The following is a 16,030-nucleotide window of genomic DNA, read 5'->3' on the forward strand; positions in this document are numbered from 1 at the left end:
CCCTTTGTTGAAGGGTCAGTGACTGACCCTCATGACAAGGGGACACAAGTTCAAAGTGAGGGGCAGGAGGTTTAGGGGGGATGTGAGGAAACGCTTCTTTACCCAGGTGACAGTCTGGAATGCGCTGCCTGGGAGGGTGGTGGAGGCGGGTTGCCTCACATCCTTTAAAAAGCACCTGGTTGAGCACTTGGCACGTCATAACATTCAAGGCTGGTATTCAGGTGTTCCTCACGTGTCGATGCAGACTCGATGGGCCGAAGAGCCTCTTCTGCACTGTGATTCTGTAAATTCTTTGCTCCTGTCTTCACAAAATTGGGGACAATGCAGACATTGGGCAGAATTTTCCGAGCCCGCTGGCAACTGGCGTGATGGGTGACGTGCGTAGAAAATATGGCGCGACTTGCTTCACAATGGCGTGAAGGCAGGTCATGATTGTCCACTTAGCCCGTCAACGATGGGCCGCTTTTCCAGCCATCAGTCAGCAGGGTGCTAATTGTAATACACCAGCGTGTAACTAAGAGGTCATCCCACCAGGCTCTTGGAACATCGCCATATCATCCGTCCACATTAGCGGGAAAGCACGTCAACGTGTTTCACAACAGCACACAGGCGACGTGCATTTGGCAGCCTTCACCTTGGGGGAACTGAGGTGAGTGAGCAACAGCGTTCTCCACAGCTCGCCTGTCATTTACAGGCCTCAGGGGCGCCAGGGGGTGGACGCAACTGATGCTTGGCCTGGAGGCAACTGCTGGGGGGAGAGGAGGGTTAGTGGGGGGGGGTGGTGTCTGGGGGCAAGTGCTGGCCAGCCTCAGAGGTGACCATAGTTGGTTGGGGAGGGTGGTGGGTCAAGTGCTGCCCTGCGCTGCCTCCTGTATACAGGCAATCGAGGAGGAGGTGCAGGGTAAGCAAGGGAAGTGGCCACGCAAAAGGAAACCTGTAAAAACTGACGATGCCTCTGCAACTGAGACAGATCAGGTGCAGCCACAGTGATATGATTGGGGTTGAACACCTAGCCTGCCCGCCTATGCAAGCACCGCGGAGGTACCAAAAGGCCACCAAGCACTCCATGCCTTACTCCACTGCCCCCTCCGGCACAGACTTCAAGTCCGCCACCACTTTATTGGACCGCAGAGCAGTTGGACTGCACACGTACAATCTCCTTGCCAACACTGGCCATGTAGCAATCACTGCTGGAGGCACTTACAGCCCCTTGCAATCTCAGCATCCCGGTTTGGATCAGTGACCCCCATGTTGTAGGTTGACAGGGCAGCAATGGAGTGCACTCATCGCTGGCCATCCAAGGGGTGACCAGCACTCTTTGGGAAGTGTTAAGGGGCGATCACACAGGGCCAGGAAAGGCGCTAAGTACAGCCATGCTAACCATGTCTCTCTCTCTCTCTTTTATGCTGCAGGAGGACCACGTCAGGATCATGGATCCTGGTGACCTAGCTGTATGCCTGATGGCCTACAGAGACCGTAGAAGACGGAGGAGAGAGTGACTGAGGCGCCTGGCCACGCAAAGGCAGGAGCAGCAACCTCATGAAGAAGAGCAGCAGGGGTTGCCGTGCACACTGCCCAGGAGCGACAGCAAGCCGTGGCTGGTTGGTGCCTAGCGGCACTCAGGGCCTATAGACTCCACTTGCCATTCCTGCAGATGACTGAGAACCAGTGTGGCCAACGACTGCGCATGTCTAGGGACCTGGTGGCTCACATCTGCCACTTACTGCAGGACTTGGCGCCAAGAGGACATGGAGGGCATTCACTGCCAGTGGCTGTGAAAGTGACCGTGGCACTCAAGTTCTATGCCAGTGGATCCTTTCAGGGCTCCACATGTGACCTCTGTGGGATTTCACAATCCGCTAGCCACAAATGCATCCATGAGGTCACGGATGTCATCTTCTCCACGGCACACAACTTTGTACATTTCGCCCGGGACTGGGACAACCAGGATGCAACAGCCAATGTATTCGCCCTGATCCCGGGATTCCCACACGCGCAGGGTGCGATTGACTGCACTCACATGGCACTCAGGTCTCCGTTGCTGCACTCGGTGGACTTCATCAACCGCAAGGGCTTCCACTCACTGAATGTGCAGCTGGTATGCAACCACCAGAAACGCATCCTGCAGGTGTGCGCACAGTTTCCAGGGTGTGTGCACAATGCCTACATCCTGAGTTGCTCGCAGATCCCTTTAGTCTTCTAGGGTCCACGGAGGCTGCGAGGTTGGTTCCTTGGGGACAAGGGCTACCCGCAGAGGCTGTGCTGGTGACACCCGTGTGGCGGCCTCAGACTGCAGCAGAACGATGCTATAATGATGCGCATGCAGCAGCTCACAACTTGGCGGAGGAGACCATTGGGATGCTGAAGATGAGGTTCCAGGTCTGGACCGGTCTGGTGGAGCCCTGTACAGCCCGCAGAGGGTGTCATACATCGTTGTCGTCTGTTGCACCCTTTGAATGTGTGAATAAACTAAACTTCTGATTTAATCCCAAGAGAGTTTGTTGTGAGTTACTTTAAAAATTAACTACACAAACTAAGGGTTTTTGGAAAAAGCGCCATGCCTATTTTAAACATCTCTGCTTACAGACAGATGGCGAGAGAATAAAGGAATCCAGTTTTGCCCCTCTCTCATGGGGGCAAATAACAATCTATTCATCTTTAAATCCCAAGTGCAACTAGGTGCTCTTCTTAAATTCCTTACGTCTGCCCCTACCTGGTGCTCCCCTGCACCCACTGTTGACTTTGCTGCCCTGCGGTCTGGCATGACCTAGGCAGTCGTCCTCTGGCTGCCTAAAGCATGGATGGCCTCGGCATACTGATGACCCCTGCACAGCTGCAGGACCCTCCTCTGTTGTCGGGGCTTCATGGAGCACTGGTAACACTGGCAGAGAGGCTCAGGAGCCACCTTCCACTCCAGAAGCAACCTGACCAGTGTCCCCAGATGTGGAAGGCAGCCACTCCTCCTCCCTGCTGACCTGAGAAATGCAAGGATGTGGTGAATACTCCAGGCATCGTCCCCTTCTCGTCTTGTCATTGCTCATGGACAAGGTGATGGCATGCACATCTGCACACATCTCCGGCATCCACTGACTGGCTGCCCTTGAGGGTTGCCAGTCTCTCAAAAGAAGAAGCCAAGTGTGCATATGCCAGAGATGTGGCAGCACTTGAGGCCTAGATGGACCCCTCCTTTATCCTCAGAGGCGCAAAGCCTCTGAAAGCTCTGCCAGATGTTCTCTTATCATACGGTGCACCTGCAGTATTTACCGTCATGCCAATAACTTTAAAGGCACATTATCAGCCTGGGGCTTGGCATCAGTTTGGCCTACCACAGTCCTTCATTACTGTTCGGCTGTGTCCATGCTGTGCTTACTAGGTTGTGTGTCCAAATCTACGTGCGAAAGGATTCCCACCGATCTGACATTATCTGCACTAGTGAAGTGGAGGGTGTGGGAGTGCAATGTGGCAGTGCACTTCTCCTCCTCAGAGATGGCCAGAGGTCCCCCGGTCTCTCCAACTCTCTAATGTCCGACCTGACTCTGACCAGCATGAGAGAACAGGTAGATTGAAGGGTTATGGGTTTCCCATTACATCTTTCCAACTATCCCTACTGTGGAGCTCCATGTGTCCAGCAATGGGCACATGATCACTATACCTCATGTGTGCCAGATTTACCCTTGTGCCTCTGCACTTTTCCACTCACCCTCTTGGGTTGGTACTCCTGCCTCACCATCAGTGATGAAGTGGTCACCATGCTGCCCTGCAAGTTCTAAGGCTTTCTCTTCTGCTGCGGTCTGGATGGACAGAAATAGTACTGAGCAGTCCTGAAGAAGAGTCATATTGGACTCAAAACATTAACTCTGTTTCTCTTTCCACAGATGTTGCCAGACCTGCTGAGTTTTTCAAGCATTTTTTATTTTCAATACCGATCTGCCTGTCTCTGCCTGTTCCTCCATTTTATGGGCTGTCTTCCTCTGCAGGTGCACAGATGATCACCATTAATTTCGCAATGAAGATGAGCACAATACCTATGTTGGTGGGCAGCCGAGCAGTCTATGATGTCATGGGGGCACATGAATGCCTCGTGCATTTAGCCACTCTCAAGGGTCCATGTGAGGTCGGCAATTACAAACGGGTGACTCTCACCAAGGTGCAGCCATGCCTTTGGCATCTTATGCTGCCTGACCCCTTGCCACAGACTAGGTGGTCACTCCCTCTCCACCAAATGCACCCTCTTATGTTGCTGTGTTCCCACATGCAAGGCCCAAAGAGAAAAGAGGTGTAGATGTGGAGTACTCAACTTGGCAGACCAAAAAGGTCTTTGACGCATTTGCAGCACTGTATCCAGGTTCTGGGGGTAACTCCACGACTGCTGACCCCCCCCTTGTGATCTCCGTCCAGGCTTGCTTCGTCAAGCAGGCCAGTCTCCTCTTCCCATCCCTGGGAAAGAGGACCTCCTGCCTTTCCCTTGCAGCCTAAAAGGAGAGTCTGCAAAGAGGCATTGCTGAAATGCCGGATCACCCAGGGCCTTCCTTCTGCCATTATGGCTGCAAGTTTCCTTAAAAAGCTCAGCTTTCAAGGCAGGTCGTCACCATTAAATGCAGTGCTGGCAAACCTTTAAATATGGTACCAGCACCTGCCACCGTCTCGCATCCAGCCTCCACACTCTCAGTGGATGCCCCACGCCACCTCATTCTTAATTGTCAGAAGATCGTGTGCAGCCAACTGATCACTGACCGAATGGATGCAGCACCATTTCTGGTCCTAACGTCAGGACCTGCAGCCTAGCTGCAAAATTCAGCCCACTATTTAGGTTCATGCATGAAGAATTGATCCTTAAATAGGGTAACCAGGTTTTTCAAAAGACAAAACCAGATCACATTGCAAAGCCTTGGGAGGGTGGGTCTCCATGACGATGCGTATGTTGGGTGACCAATGGCAGGAGTCTGGAGGAGGAGCAGTTGAAGGTAGAAGGTCATGTGATGACATCTCCTGGAAACTCTTTCGAGTTATCAACAGTCACAGATTACAACTCTTTCGAGTACAATCACAGTTCTTGGTTTCCGGGAGTGGGACATGAACCCACAACCCTCTGATTCAAAGGCGAGGGTGCTATGAACTGAGCCACAGCTGACACCTCTTAATATGCCCAGCCAGAGTTAGCAACCCTATTAAGGCACCCAATTGGTGAAGATAGTTAGGACATGTCATGTCGTCTCATTTCCTTAAAAAATCTGAACAAAGCCTTTATTTGTCACAAGATCCCAGCCAGAATCCTCTACTCCACTCTAGTCTTACTGTGCAATGCATAATGGTAAGACCAAACTCCTTTTAAAACCTTCTTTGTTTTCATTTGCGACTTAGGTTCTAAAAATAGATGTTTTCAACCAGAAGCTGGAATTTAAACCAGCAAATGTATCAAGTATGGGAGATTTTGTTTGCACCCAGAGCCAGAAGCAGGAAAGCACACAACCTTTTAATGAGAAGTTTGGTTGAATGTCCCACAGCTTAACTGAACTTGTCTGCCACCTTCTTCAGTGGTGATTGGTGGTTTACCAATGGGAATCAGTGTGGCTTGCAGTTGGCAGACACCGCTGTCAATCTTCTGTTATCACCCAGAGGCTGATTCCCTCCCGGCTCCCAGGTGGTCATGGGGCTAATTTTTAGGAGGTTGAGGGTAATTTATGGGAGGTCACTGTGTTAATTTACAGGAGGTTATGGGGGTAAATTACCAACCCAAGCTCTACTGTCTGTTGATTTCCCTGGCAGGCTTCATTACCTTACAATACTATATTTGCAGCATTTCAAAATCATCATTTTAATTTGGTTTGCCAACTGCTATAAGACTTTGTTTCTAGATATCTTGACGCAAGTCTGAATTGTAAAGAGGCACTTATTTCAGCTCTTCCTGTTCTGCTGAAGTCTTGGAAATGTTTCAATTAATGTCAGTTTTTGGGTGAATTTACAGACAAATCAAGTATTTAGATTCCACATGAGTACATCACTTGAGTAATTTTTCTTAAATTGAACATTTTTTTTCATTAAAATGCCAACAAGCGATATTAATGTTTTGTAAAACTGGAAAATAAAAATGGCTAAATAGCTTGGGATCAAGAGTTGCATTGTCAATAGACCCACACCAGAAGGGCAAAGTGTGGTTCAATCCTCCTGTAGGCAAACCGGAAACTACTGCCAACTTTGTTTAAATGGATTGCAATATTTAAGGAAACCTTTGGCCCACTTACAGCAAGCCCACTTTAGGCATGTCTAAAAGGGCAGACCTGAAGATTGTTCAAATGCAGCAGATCAAATTATATAGATCCAAACCAGATTTTCAGACCTTCCAGTGCATGTTCTGCAAGAACATAGAACATAAGAAATAGGAGCAGGAGTAGGCCATTTGGCACCTTAAGCCTGCCCCACCATTCAATAAGATCATGGTTGATCTGCCCCAGGCCTCAACTCCTCTTATGTGCCAGCTCCTCATAGCCTTCACCTCCCCAGGAATCAGAAAATAAACTCTTTGATATCTCCTGTGGTAGCCTGATAGGAGGCAGGAGGAGTGGGAGAATATTGAAGACTGTGGTTACCTTGATGGCTGCAATCAATGCCATCCCTGTTCAAGGATTTCTCTGCAGCACTTACTGAAATAGATGTTGCAGCTCTGTAACTGCCTCCTTGCTAAGTCTAAGGAGGCAAAGATCTTCAGTCATTGCCAAGTAGCTATCTTTTGGACTATCATTGTCAGGAGGAGGGCAGAGCAGTTATGGAGCATCAGCAGCGCTAGGCTAGTAATCCAGAGCCCCAGGCTAATGCCCCTGGGGAAATTGATTCAAATCCCATCCTGGCAGTTGGTGGAATTTAAATTCAATTAATCTGGAATATAAAGCTATATATTGATTGTTGTAAAAACCCATCTGGTTCACTAATGCCCTTGAGGAAAGGAAAAGTTCCATCCTTACCAGGTCTGGCCTGCATGTGACTCCAGACCCACAGCAATGTCATTGATTCTTAACTTCCCTCTGTAATGGCTTAGCAAGCCACTCAGTTCAGGCAATTAGATATGGGCAACAAACGCAGGGCTTGCCAGAGACATCCACATCCCATGAAAGAATCAAGCAAGTTCAATTGAGTAGCGCATACCATGACTTCAGACGAGCCAGGTTGGGCACCACGTGGACATTTAAAAGGCATCATCAGCAATGGCGCTATTGGCACCAAAAAACAAAATCACTAGAATAAGTTAATGACCTGTATATGATTTTTTAAAAACCAATGGAAGGTGGGAGAATTTTGCAGTTTTTCAGTTGGTACCGCATGGTTAATGAACCATGCAGACTGGGAAGACCTCAGGTTTGATCGGTGGTCTGTCATAAGTTAGCCAGTCTTATGAAGGACAATAATGGTGGCATGCGTAGTATTTATATCATGAAAACTTATGCATTATATAAGCAGTTGATTTGAAAATTCACAAAATATATATTTTAATTCTCTCATTAATCTGCATAACTCTGGCATTCTTAGCAAAGTAACTGGGATATATTACTGATTGTAGATCCAGAAAATATGAGCCCATTCAGACATCCACCATGAAAACCTCTGCTCCTGATCTTGATCCAAGTTTATTGCCTGATAGTGAAGAAACAGAAGATGAATATTTCACTGCTGATGAAGGTTTGTTTTAACATGGACTTCTCTTCTGGTGTTGCTGCTCATAACAGTTACATGTGGAAGTTCCCGACAGATAAAATATCCTCTTCATTTAAACAAAATTAACCCACTTTGAATTACTTTCTCAGTAGCAAACTAAAGAAAGAAATCAACCCCAACTTTGAACTTGGTCAAACAAGACTTAATTTAATTATATTTGAGTTCCAGATAGTTGGTGTATTTGTCTCTGATGACTTTATCAGCTATGGTTTCTATTTAAAGATTTTGATGCCTATGCAAAACTACAAATTCCAAGGGTTCCTTCTGGTTTTATTGCACTCTCAGCCTTCCTATTGCCTCGTGTAGCCAAAGGAGTTGAGAACGTATCCAAAACTAGGCCTTGTATTGAACTGGGCGGCACTGGTGGTGGTGACCATATTTGCAAAATCATCAAAGGGATGTTATCTCAAGATCTCGAGCTAACTTTGTCCTGTGAACCAATAAATTACGTTCACATATGGAAATTGGAACAATGTTTGAAGATGAGGAAGATAATATCTATAGTAGGTAATCTGGCATTTCATATAAAATAAAAAATTGATTTAAAAAATTGTAACTGCGCTATTTACTGGAGTTTGGTAAATATCCATAGTTGTAGATAAACAGTAAAATGTACAACTCCACCAATAGGTTAAAGTAAAAGCAAAATACTGCGGATGCTGGAAATCTGAAACAAAAGCAGAAAATGCTGGAAAAACTCAGCAGGTCTAGCAGCATCTGTGGAGAGAGAAACAGAGTTAACGTTTTGAGTCTGTATGGCCCTTGTTCAGAGCTAAAGAGAAGTAGAAATGTGATGACATTTTTACTGTTAAGGAGGGTGGAGCAGGTGAAGCTGGGTAGAAGGCCAGCGATGGGTGGGGGCAAAGGAGAGATGTCATAAACAAAAGGTCAAAGGGTTGTTAATAGTGGTGGTACTGGCTGAAGAAGGTGCTAATGGTGACATTAAGAGTGGAAAGCAGAATGTGATAATGGCAGGACCAGGGTAAGCACTTTGGAAAGTGACAGATGGCCCTAGTGGGGGTGGGGTGGGGGGAGGGGATGGTGGTGGGGAAAAAGATCGAAAAGGCTAAAAACTGGGGATAAAACAATGAATAAAAATGGAAATAAATTTTTAAAATAATAATAATGAAAATAAGTGGGGAAAATAAATAAATAAGTAAAAATGAATAAGGAAAAAGGGGGGTGGGGATGGAGGAGAGAGTTAATGGTCTGAAGTTGTTGAACTCAATGTTAAGTCTGGAAAGCTGTAAAGTGCCTAATCGGAAGATGAGGTGCTGTTCCTCCAGTTTGCATTGGGCTTCAGTGGAACATTGCAGCAGGCCAAGGACAGACATTTGGGCATGAGAGCAGGATGGTGTGTTGATATGCCAAGCAACAGAAAGATCAGGGTCATGCTTGTGAACAGGCCAAAGGTGTTCCGCAAAGTGGTCACCCAGTATGCGTTTGGTATCCCCAATGTAGAGGAGACCGCAATGGGAGCAGCAAATGCAGTAGACCAAATTGAGGAAAGTGGAGGTGTAGAGGGATTGGACGTCCATGGTAAAGAAGAGGCGTTTAGGGCCAGGGAACCGGAAATTGTTGATATGACATAGGGCACCAGAGGAATTGCAGATGTAGGTGGGAAGAGACTGGACAAAGGGAGAGAGAACGGAGTCACGATAGGAAGAAAATGAGTCCTGTGGGGCAGGAACAGACTGACACGATCGGTCTACTGGGACAGTCCTGTTAGTAGATTTTGAGAACGAGGTAGAAGCAGGCTGCCTGGCTTTGGGAGACTATGAGGTTGGAAGCTGTGGAGGGAAGATTTCCAGAGGAGATGAGGTCAGTGACAGTCCTGGAAACAATAGTTTGATATTTGATGGTGGGGTCATGAGGGGGAGGTGGAAAGAAGCATCTGAGAGTTGGCACTCAGCCTCTGTGAGGTGGAGGTCAGTACGCCAGACAACAACACCACCCTTGTCGGCAGGTTTGATAACAAAGTTAGGGTTGGACCTAAGAGAACAGAATGCAGTAAGTCGCACCAATAGGTTAATCAGTGTAAAATTCTGTATAAAATTTAAGTTATTTGAATAATAGATTTGCCTATTAAGTAATAGCTCTCTGAATTGTAATTGTCTAGATTAATGATCATGTAGCACCTACACTCCTCTCATTCTTGCCTCTTGTGCATCCCCAGTTTTACTTGCTTCACGAGGGCAAGTAGGGTTGTAATCCAGGACTGGTAACGCAGACATCTTGTTAAATTGTGAAAATGACCATAAAAGTTGGCAGATCATTTTAAAATCCAACTGGTTTACTAATACTAATAAAGGAAGGGATCTCCAGTTTACATTATGTAATTGACTCGGAATGCCCTCTGAAATGGCCTGTAAAGCATTCAGTTGTACCTCACAACAAAAACTCATATTTATATAGTGCCTTAATGTTATGAAATGTTCCAGGGTGCTTCAAGAAACATTTTGTCATGTTCCAGAACATTCTGAACTTCAAACTAATTTTCATATTTTTTATTTATAAACATTTATTTATTTTGGAAGTAAATCAGCAGTGTGGCAGCCTGGACACATAAAAGAGTACTCTTGGTTCACCAAGAAACCAACAGGGGTAGCTGCGGTCAGAACCATCTCCATAGCCTTGAAAGTACCGAGCCCATACTCAAATGGGATGGGAGTAGGACAAGTACCTACCAAGGCTTCTTGGATCAGAGTCCACTTGCCAACCAATCAGCACTCTCTTCTCACACAATATAAATTGTTGTTCCCTTTACTATTAGTATTCTTGTGAAGTGTCCTGATGAGTGCAAGACAAAAAGCTTCAACAACTTGTCTCTTTTTCAGCAATACTCAAAAAATAGTACTGGTAGAGAAGTTTAAAAACTGCCTCCCATACAGCCTTATTAGTCCCATTTATCTGTATCTAATGCTTGTGTGCGTGATAGTGTGTGTGAGATGGGTGAGTAAGGCATTGCATTTTAAACTTCTAGAGTAAGTGTATGATAATAAATAAACTTCTTTATTTTAAAACTCTCAAAAATGCTTGTTTCTGGAATCGTTTAATTAGGACAATCACTCTGTGGGTAAGAAAACATACATCCCTTACATACAAACATATTAGACTGAATAATATGCTTCCAAATTGGGAGCGTTCCCCACCTGCGCCGATATACATTGGGCATAATGATGTCAGGTTGCATTCCTGACGTCATTACACCAGTTTTTAATAATATGGCAGGCGGGCAGGGTTAAAAATCGGGAGCCCGTCTGCGTTATTCAAATATTATTTAAGTAGGTATTTAAGGTCGTTAACAATCCAATTGACTGTAACAATATGTTGTGTCTGCAATAATATGCTTGCAGAGTCTGTTTGATGTCATTTGGGGTTCCTGTGTTTTTTATGAGGCAGCTTGTTAGGGTGATTTTAAAAAGTTTAGCTGAGCCCTGAATCTCATCTTAGCAGTTCAGAGTTCTGTTTCTGCTGGGAATGCTTCATTGAAGAAGCAGAGTTTCCATTTAAAACTTGTATTAATTACAGGCATTTCACCCACCTGCTGAGTGCTTTATTTAGTTCTTGTCCATCACCCCTGGCTTTAAAGTAACTGAGAAAAATGGGCATTGTGGTATCAGTGGGAGACAGAACCTCCAGTGAGGAGGAGGAGAGTGAAAGGAAGAAGGGCAGGTTGGGAGGTCCAAGATGCCTTTGTTGTGCATGAAGAGGCCACAGCTGCTCCAGACCCAGAGGGTAATGAAATCATCATACCTCCTCAGCGGAGACGTAGAAGGACTTATGCAGCCCCTCGAGTATACAGGAAAGGACTGAACTGTCTGCAGATGTCAGAGACACAATACAAGAGAAGGTTGAAGCTTTCAAGAGGCGCAGTCACATCACTCTGTGATGTGTTTGAAGGGGAGATCTCCTCCAACTGCATTGGGGGGCATCCAATGCCTGTAGCTCTGAAGGTCAATGTCACGCTCAACTTCTTTGCAACAGGCTCCTTTCAGGCAGCATGTGGCGACCTCAGTGGAATAATGTAGCCTGCTGCACACCACGGCATGAAGGTCTTCACTGATGCTATGCTTCAAAGGGCAGGGAATTACATCTCCTTTACACTGGACGACGGCTTTGAGTCTTTACCCATGGCTCCAGTGGGGATTTAAGCTTGATTTAAATCCAAAAGGGCTGGGCAGGAGGACAGGAGTGGACTGCCATTCCGCCATATCGGGAGACTCAAAGTCTCAAAGACACCCTTTGCAGGATAAACGAGCGCCACGTGACCCTTCGGCTCACCCTAGCCCAGAACCAATGCGCTACAGTCCTCAGCACGTACCCCCCAACACTGGATGCTACAGACGAGTCCAAAGAGGAATTTTACTCTAGCCTCGAACAATCCCTGGCCCGAGTTCCAACAGCGATAAGCTGACCCTCCTTGGCGACCTCAGTGCCAAAGCTGGGAAGAACACAGACCTCTGGGGAGATGTAATCGGCAGAGAGGGGGTGGGGAAGTCCAACACCAAAGGGTACCCTGCTCCTAACAAAATGCCTAGAACATGGCCTTGTCATAACCAACATCTTGTTCCGTCAGAGAGACAAGTACAAGGCCTCCTGGGAACACCCTCGCTCCAAGCACTTGCACCTGCTCGACTATGTCATTGTCCGAGCAAGGGACCACAGGTACGAGCGTATCACCCATGCCATGATAGGAGCCGATGACTGCTGGATGGACCACCACATAATTCACTCTGCCATCAACATCAATGTAGCCCCAAAGCAGTAATGGCAACAGAAACAATGCCACAGGAAAATCAACACTGAGGCGTTCAAGGACCCTGATAATAGAGCCCTATTCAGCCAGCGTCTCACTGCCAACCTGGCAACTCCTGGTGACCCAGAGATCCAGAGTGTCCACAGTGCCTGGCCTGCCCTCAAGGCCTCCATCAGCACCTGCGAAGAGACGCTTGGTCACTTGACCAGGAAACACCAAGACTGGTTTGATGAGAACGACCAGGAGATCCAGGAGCTGATAAGTTGCAAGTGCAAGGCATTTCTGAATCTGAAACAGCAACCCAACTTGAGAGTAAGTAAGCAGTTCTATAGATGGCTGAAGGCTGAGGTCCAGCATAAAACCCATGACCTAAATAACAGATGGTCGGTGGAGAAAGCATAGGAGATCTAACAGTTAGCCGACAAGCATGACAGCACAGCCATTTAGTGCAGTGCAGTCAAGACCACCTATGGCCCAAGCACCCCAGGCCCCATTCCACTGCTGGCCAAGAACTGAGAGATGCTCATCAAGGACAGAGAGGCAGTCAGCACCCGCTGGAAGGAGCACTTCGAAGATCTTCTTAACAGAGACCCTGTCTTCAACATGAGTGTCATCAACTCCACCCCGCAGCATGCTACCCGCCACTTTCTCAGCATAACCCCAACCTAGCACAACGTAGAAAAGGCCATTTGACAGCTAAAGAGCAACAAGGCATGAGGAGTAGATGGAATCCCTGCCAAAGCACTAAAGCATGGTGGAGAAGCATTGTTGGCTCAAATACATGGCCTCATCTCCCTTATCTGGAAGAAGGAGAGCATGCCAGGAGATCTCAGAGACGACATAATCGTGACCATCTTCGAGAAAGGTGACAAGTCCAACTGTGTTAGCTATAGAGGAACCTCCCTGCTGTCGGCCACAGGAAAGGTCACTGCAAGAATCCTTCTCAGTTGCCTTCTCCCTGTGGTTGAAGAGCTCCTCCCAGAGTCGCAATGCGGATTCTGCCCACAAGGGGGCACAACAAACATCTTCACCTTACGGCAACTGCAAAACAAATGTAGGGAACAGCACCAGTACTTGGCCTTCTTTGACCTCACAAAAGCCTTCGACACTGTCAACCGCGAAGGATTATGGAGCATCCTCCTCTGTTTTGGTTGCTCCCAAAGGTTTGTCACCATGCTCCGCCTGCTGCATGATGACATGCAAGCCGTGATCCTGTCCAACAGATCCACCAAAGACGCAATACACGTTCGGACCGGGGTCAAGCAAGGCTGTGTCATCACACTCTTCTCGATATTCTTTGCCACAATGCTCCATCCCACCCTCAGCAAGCTCCCCATTGAAGTGGAGTTAAACTACAGAACAAGTGGGAACCTGTTCAACTTCCGCCACCTCCAGGCCAGATCCAAGGTCGTCCTATTCTCTGTCATTGAACTACAGCATGCAGACGATGCTTGTGTCTGCGCACACTTGGAGTCCGAGCTCCAAGCCATCATCAACACCTTCACTGAGGCGTACAAGAGCATGGGCCTTACACTAAACATCCGCAAGACAAAGATCCTCTACCAACCTACCCCTAGCACACCACACTGCCCCCGGTTATCAAAATCCACAATGAGGCCTTGGACAACGTGGACCACTTTCCATACCTTGGAAGCCTAATGTCAACAAGGGCAGACATCGAAGACGAGGTTCAACATTGCCTTCAATGTGCCAGCACAGCCTTCAGCCACCTGAGGAAGAGAGTGTTTGAAGATCAGGACCTCAAACCCGGCACCAAGCTTAAGGTCTACAGACTAGTAGTGATATCTGCCCTCCTATATGGCTCAGAGACGTGGACTATGTACAGCAGGCACCTCAAAACTCTGGAGAAGTACCACCAGTGCTGCCTCTGCAAGAACTTGCAAATCCATTGGCAGGATAGGCACACCAACATCAGTGTTCTCACTCAGGCCAACATCCCCAGCATCGAAGCATTGACCATGCTGAATCAACTCTGCTGGGTGGGCCACATCGTCTGCATGCCTGACACAAGACTCCTGAAACAAACACTCGACCTGGAGCTTCAACACAGCAAGCGAGCCACAGGAGGGCAGAGGAAAAACTTCAAGGCCACCCTCAAAGCCTCTTTGAAAAGGTGCAACATCCCCACCGACATCTGGGAATCCTTGGCACAAGACTGTCTGAAGTGGAGGGAAAGCATCTGGGAAGGAGCGGAACACCTCGAATCTCATCGCCAAGAGCTAGCTGAAGCCATGCATCGACCAGCAAAAGGAGTATGTGGCAGCCTGGACACCCCACCCGCCTGTTCCCCCTACCTCCCTCAGCCCCACCTGTGACACTGTAGGTCACACATTGGACTCTTCAGTCACCTGAGAACTCATTTGTACTGTGGAAGCAAGTCATCCTCGACCCCGAGGGACTGCCTAAGAAGAAGACACTGGACGAGCAGAGTCAATTGGTAGAACCAGAGGGTTTGTGGTGATTCAGGTTTCCTCAGGGTACAGGGAGCCATTGATTGTACACACATCACAATAAAGGCTCCTGCTGGACAGCCCTGCACCTTCATCAACAGGAAGGACTTTCACCCGTTGAATGGCCAGCTGGTCTGTGGTCAACATCGACAGATGCAGGTACCCGGATAGCAGCCAAGACTCCTTCATTCTTGGAAACCCACAGGTGCCAGTCCTATTCAGTGGCCCTGGGTGGATGGCTTATAGGTGGCAAGGGGTACCCATTGAAGAGATGGCTAATGACGCCTGTGAGGGTGCCCAGAACAGAGCATAGAGGAGATACAATGACAGCCACAGAAGCACCAGGGCCATCGTTGGGTAGAACATCGGCCTCTTGAAATTGAGGTTCAGGTGGCTTGACAGATCAAGAGGGGCATTACAGTACGCTCCTGCACGTGTATCACTGATGAAGAGGGGATTCCCAAAGAGGATGATCAATAGATAGGGGCCATTCATCAGAGGATGCGGGCGGGGATAAAGTGAGGGAAGACGGGCGACATTCAAGTCAAAGACCCTGGCCGTGATCGCATGGTAGGCCCTGACACCAGGGATGCCTTGCTAAGGCAGAGTTTTAAGTACTTTCAAAAGCACCAACCTCAGAGATGCATGTCCAAATACTTTTCCCTGTGCAACATGTGACCCATGTCACCATTATGTCAACACTTACCCTTTCCAAACATTTACACATGAAGCATCCTATCCTATATTGAAATTATAAAGCTTTCTTTTGTCTCCTGAGACAAGTTCCATGGCCACAACATACTACAAATGCATCAGAATGAGGGACTATGAAGTGTGGGTTTATTTACCAACTTACAATGATTAGGAACATTCACAGTTAAGCTTCTCATCCAGGTGCCCCTCTTGGTGACTACTGTGGAGTTTTTCTGATGCGTTTACGAACACTCCGGCACAGCGCTCCCCCCTCGCTTACAGCTGCACTGGAGAGAGGTAGCTGATCTGCCGTCTCCCTTGCCCTGGATGACTTTGGCGGGCGTACTCTGAGTGGCTGTGGCCTTGAGCAGCCCGCTACATTAGAAGACTCCGGCTGAGA

The 16,030-nt window shown here is 47.6% G+C and overlaps 1 protein-coding gene across 1 annotated transcript in view; it reads left to right on the top strand.

Moving 5' to 3' along the window:
• The window catches only part of LOC144682411 (RPA-related protein RADX-like), a 108,193-nt gene that overhangs the window by 79,288 nt on the left and 12,875 nt on the right, over positions 1-16,030 (top strand). The window contains exon 11 of the mRNA XM_078544821.1: positions 7,553-7,671. Within this exon, the coding sequence (XP_078400947.1) occupies positions 7,553-7,671 (119 nt within the window). The remainder of the gene's footprint in view (positions 1-7,552; positions 7,672-16,030) is intronic.

Source organism: Cetorhinus maximus, chromosome 7 (genome assembly GCF_964194155.1).
Source record: "Cetorhinus maximus chromosome 7, sCetMax3.hap1.1, whole genome shotgun sequence".
Taxonomy (NCBI): Eukaryota; Metazoa; Chordata; class Chondrichthyes; order Lamniformes; family Cetorhinidae; genus Cetorhinus; species Cetorhinus maximus.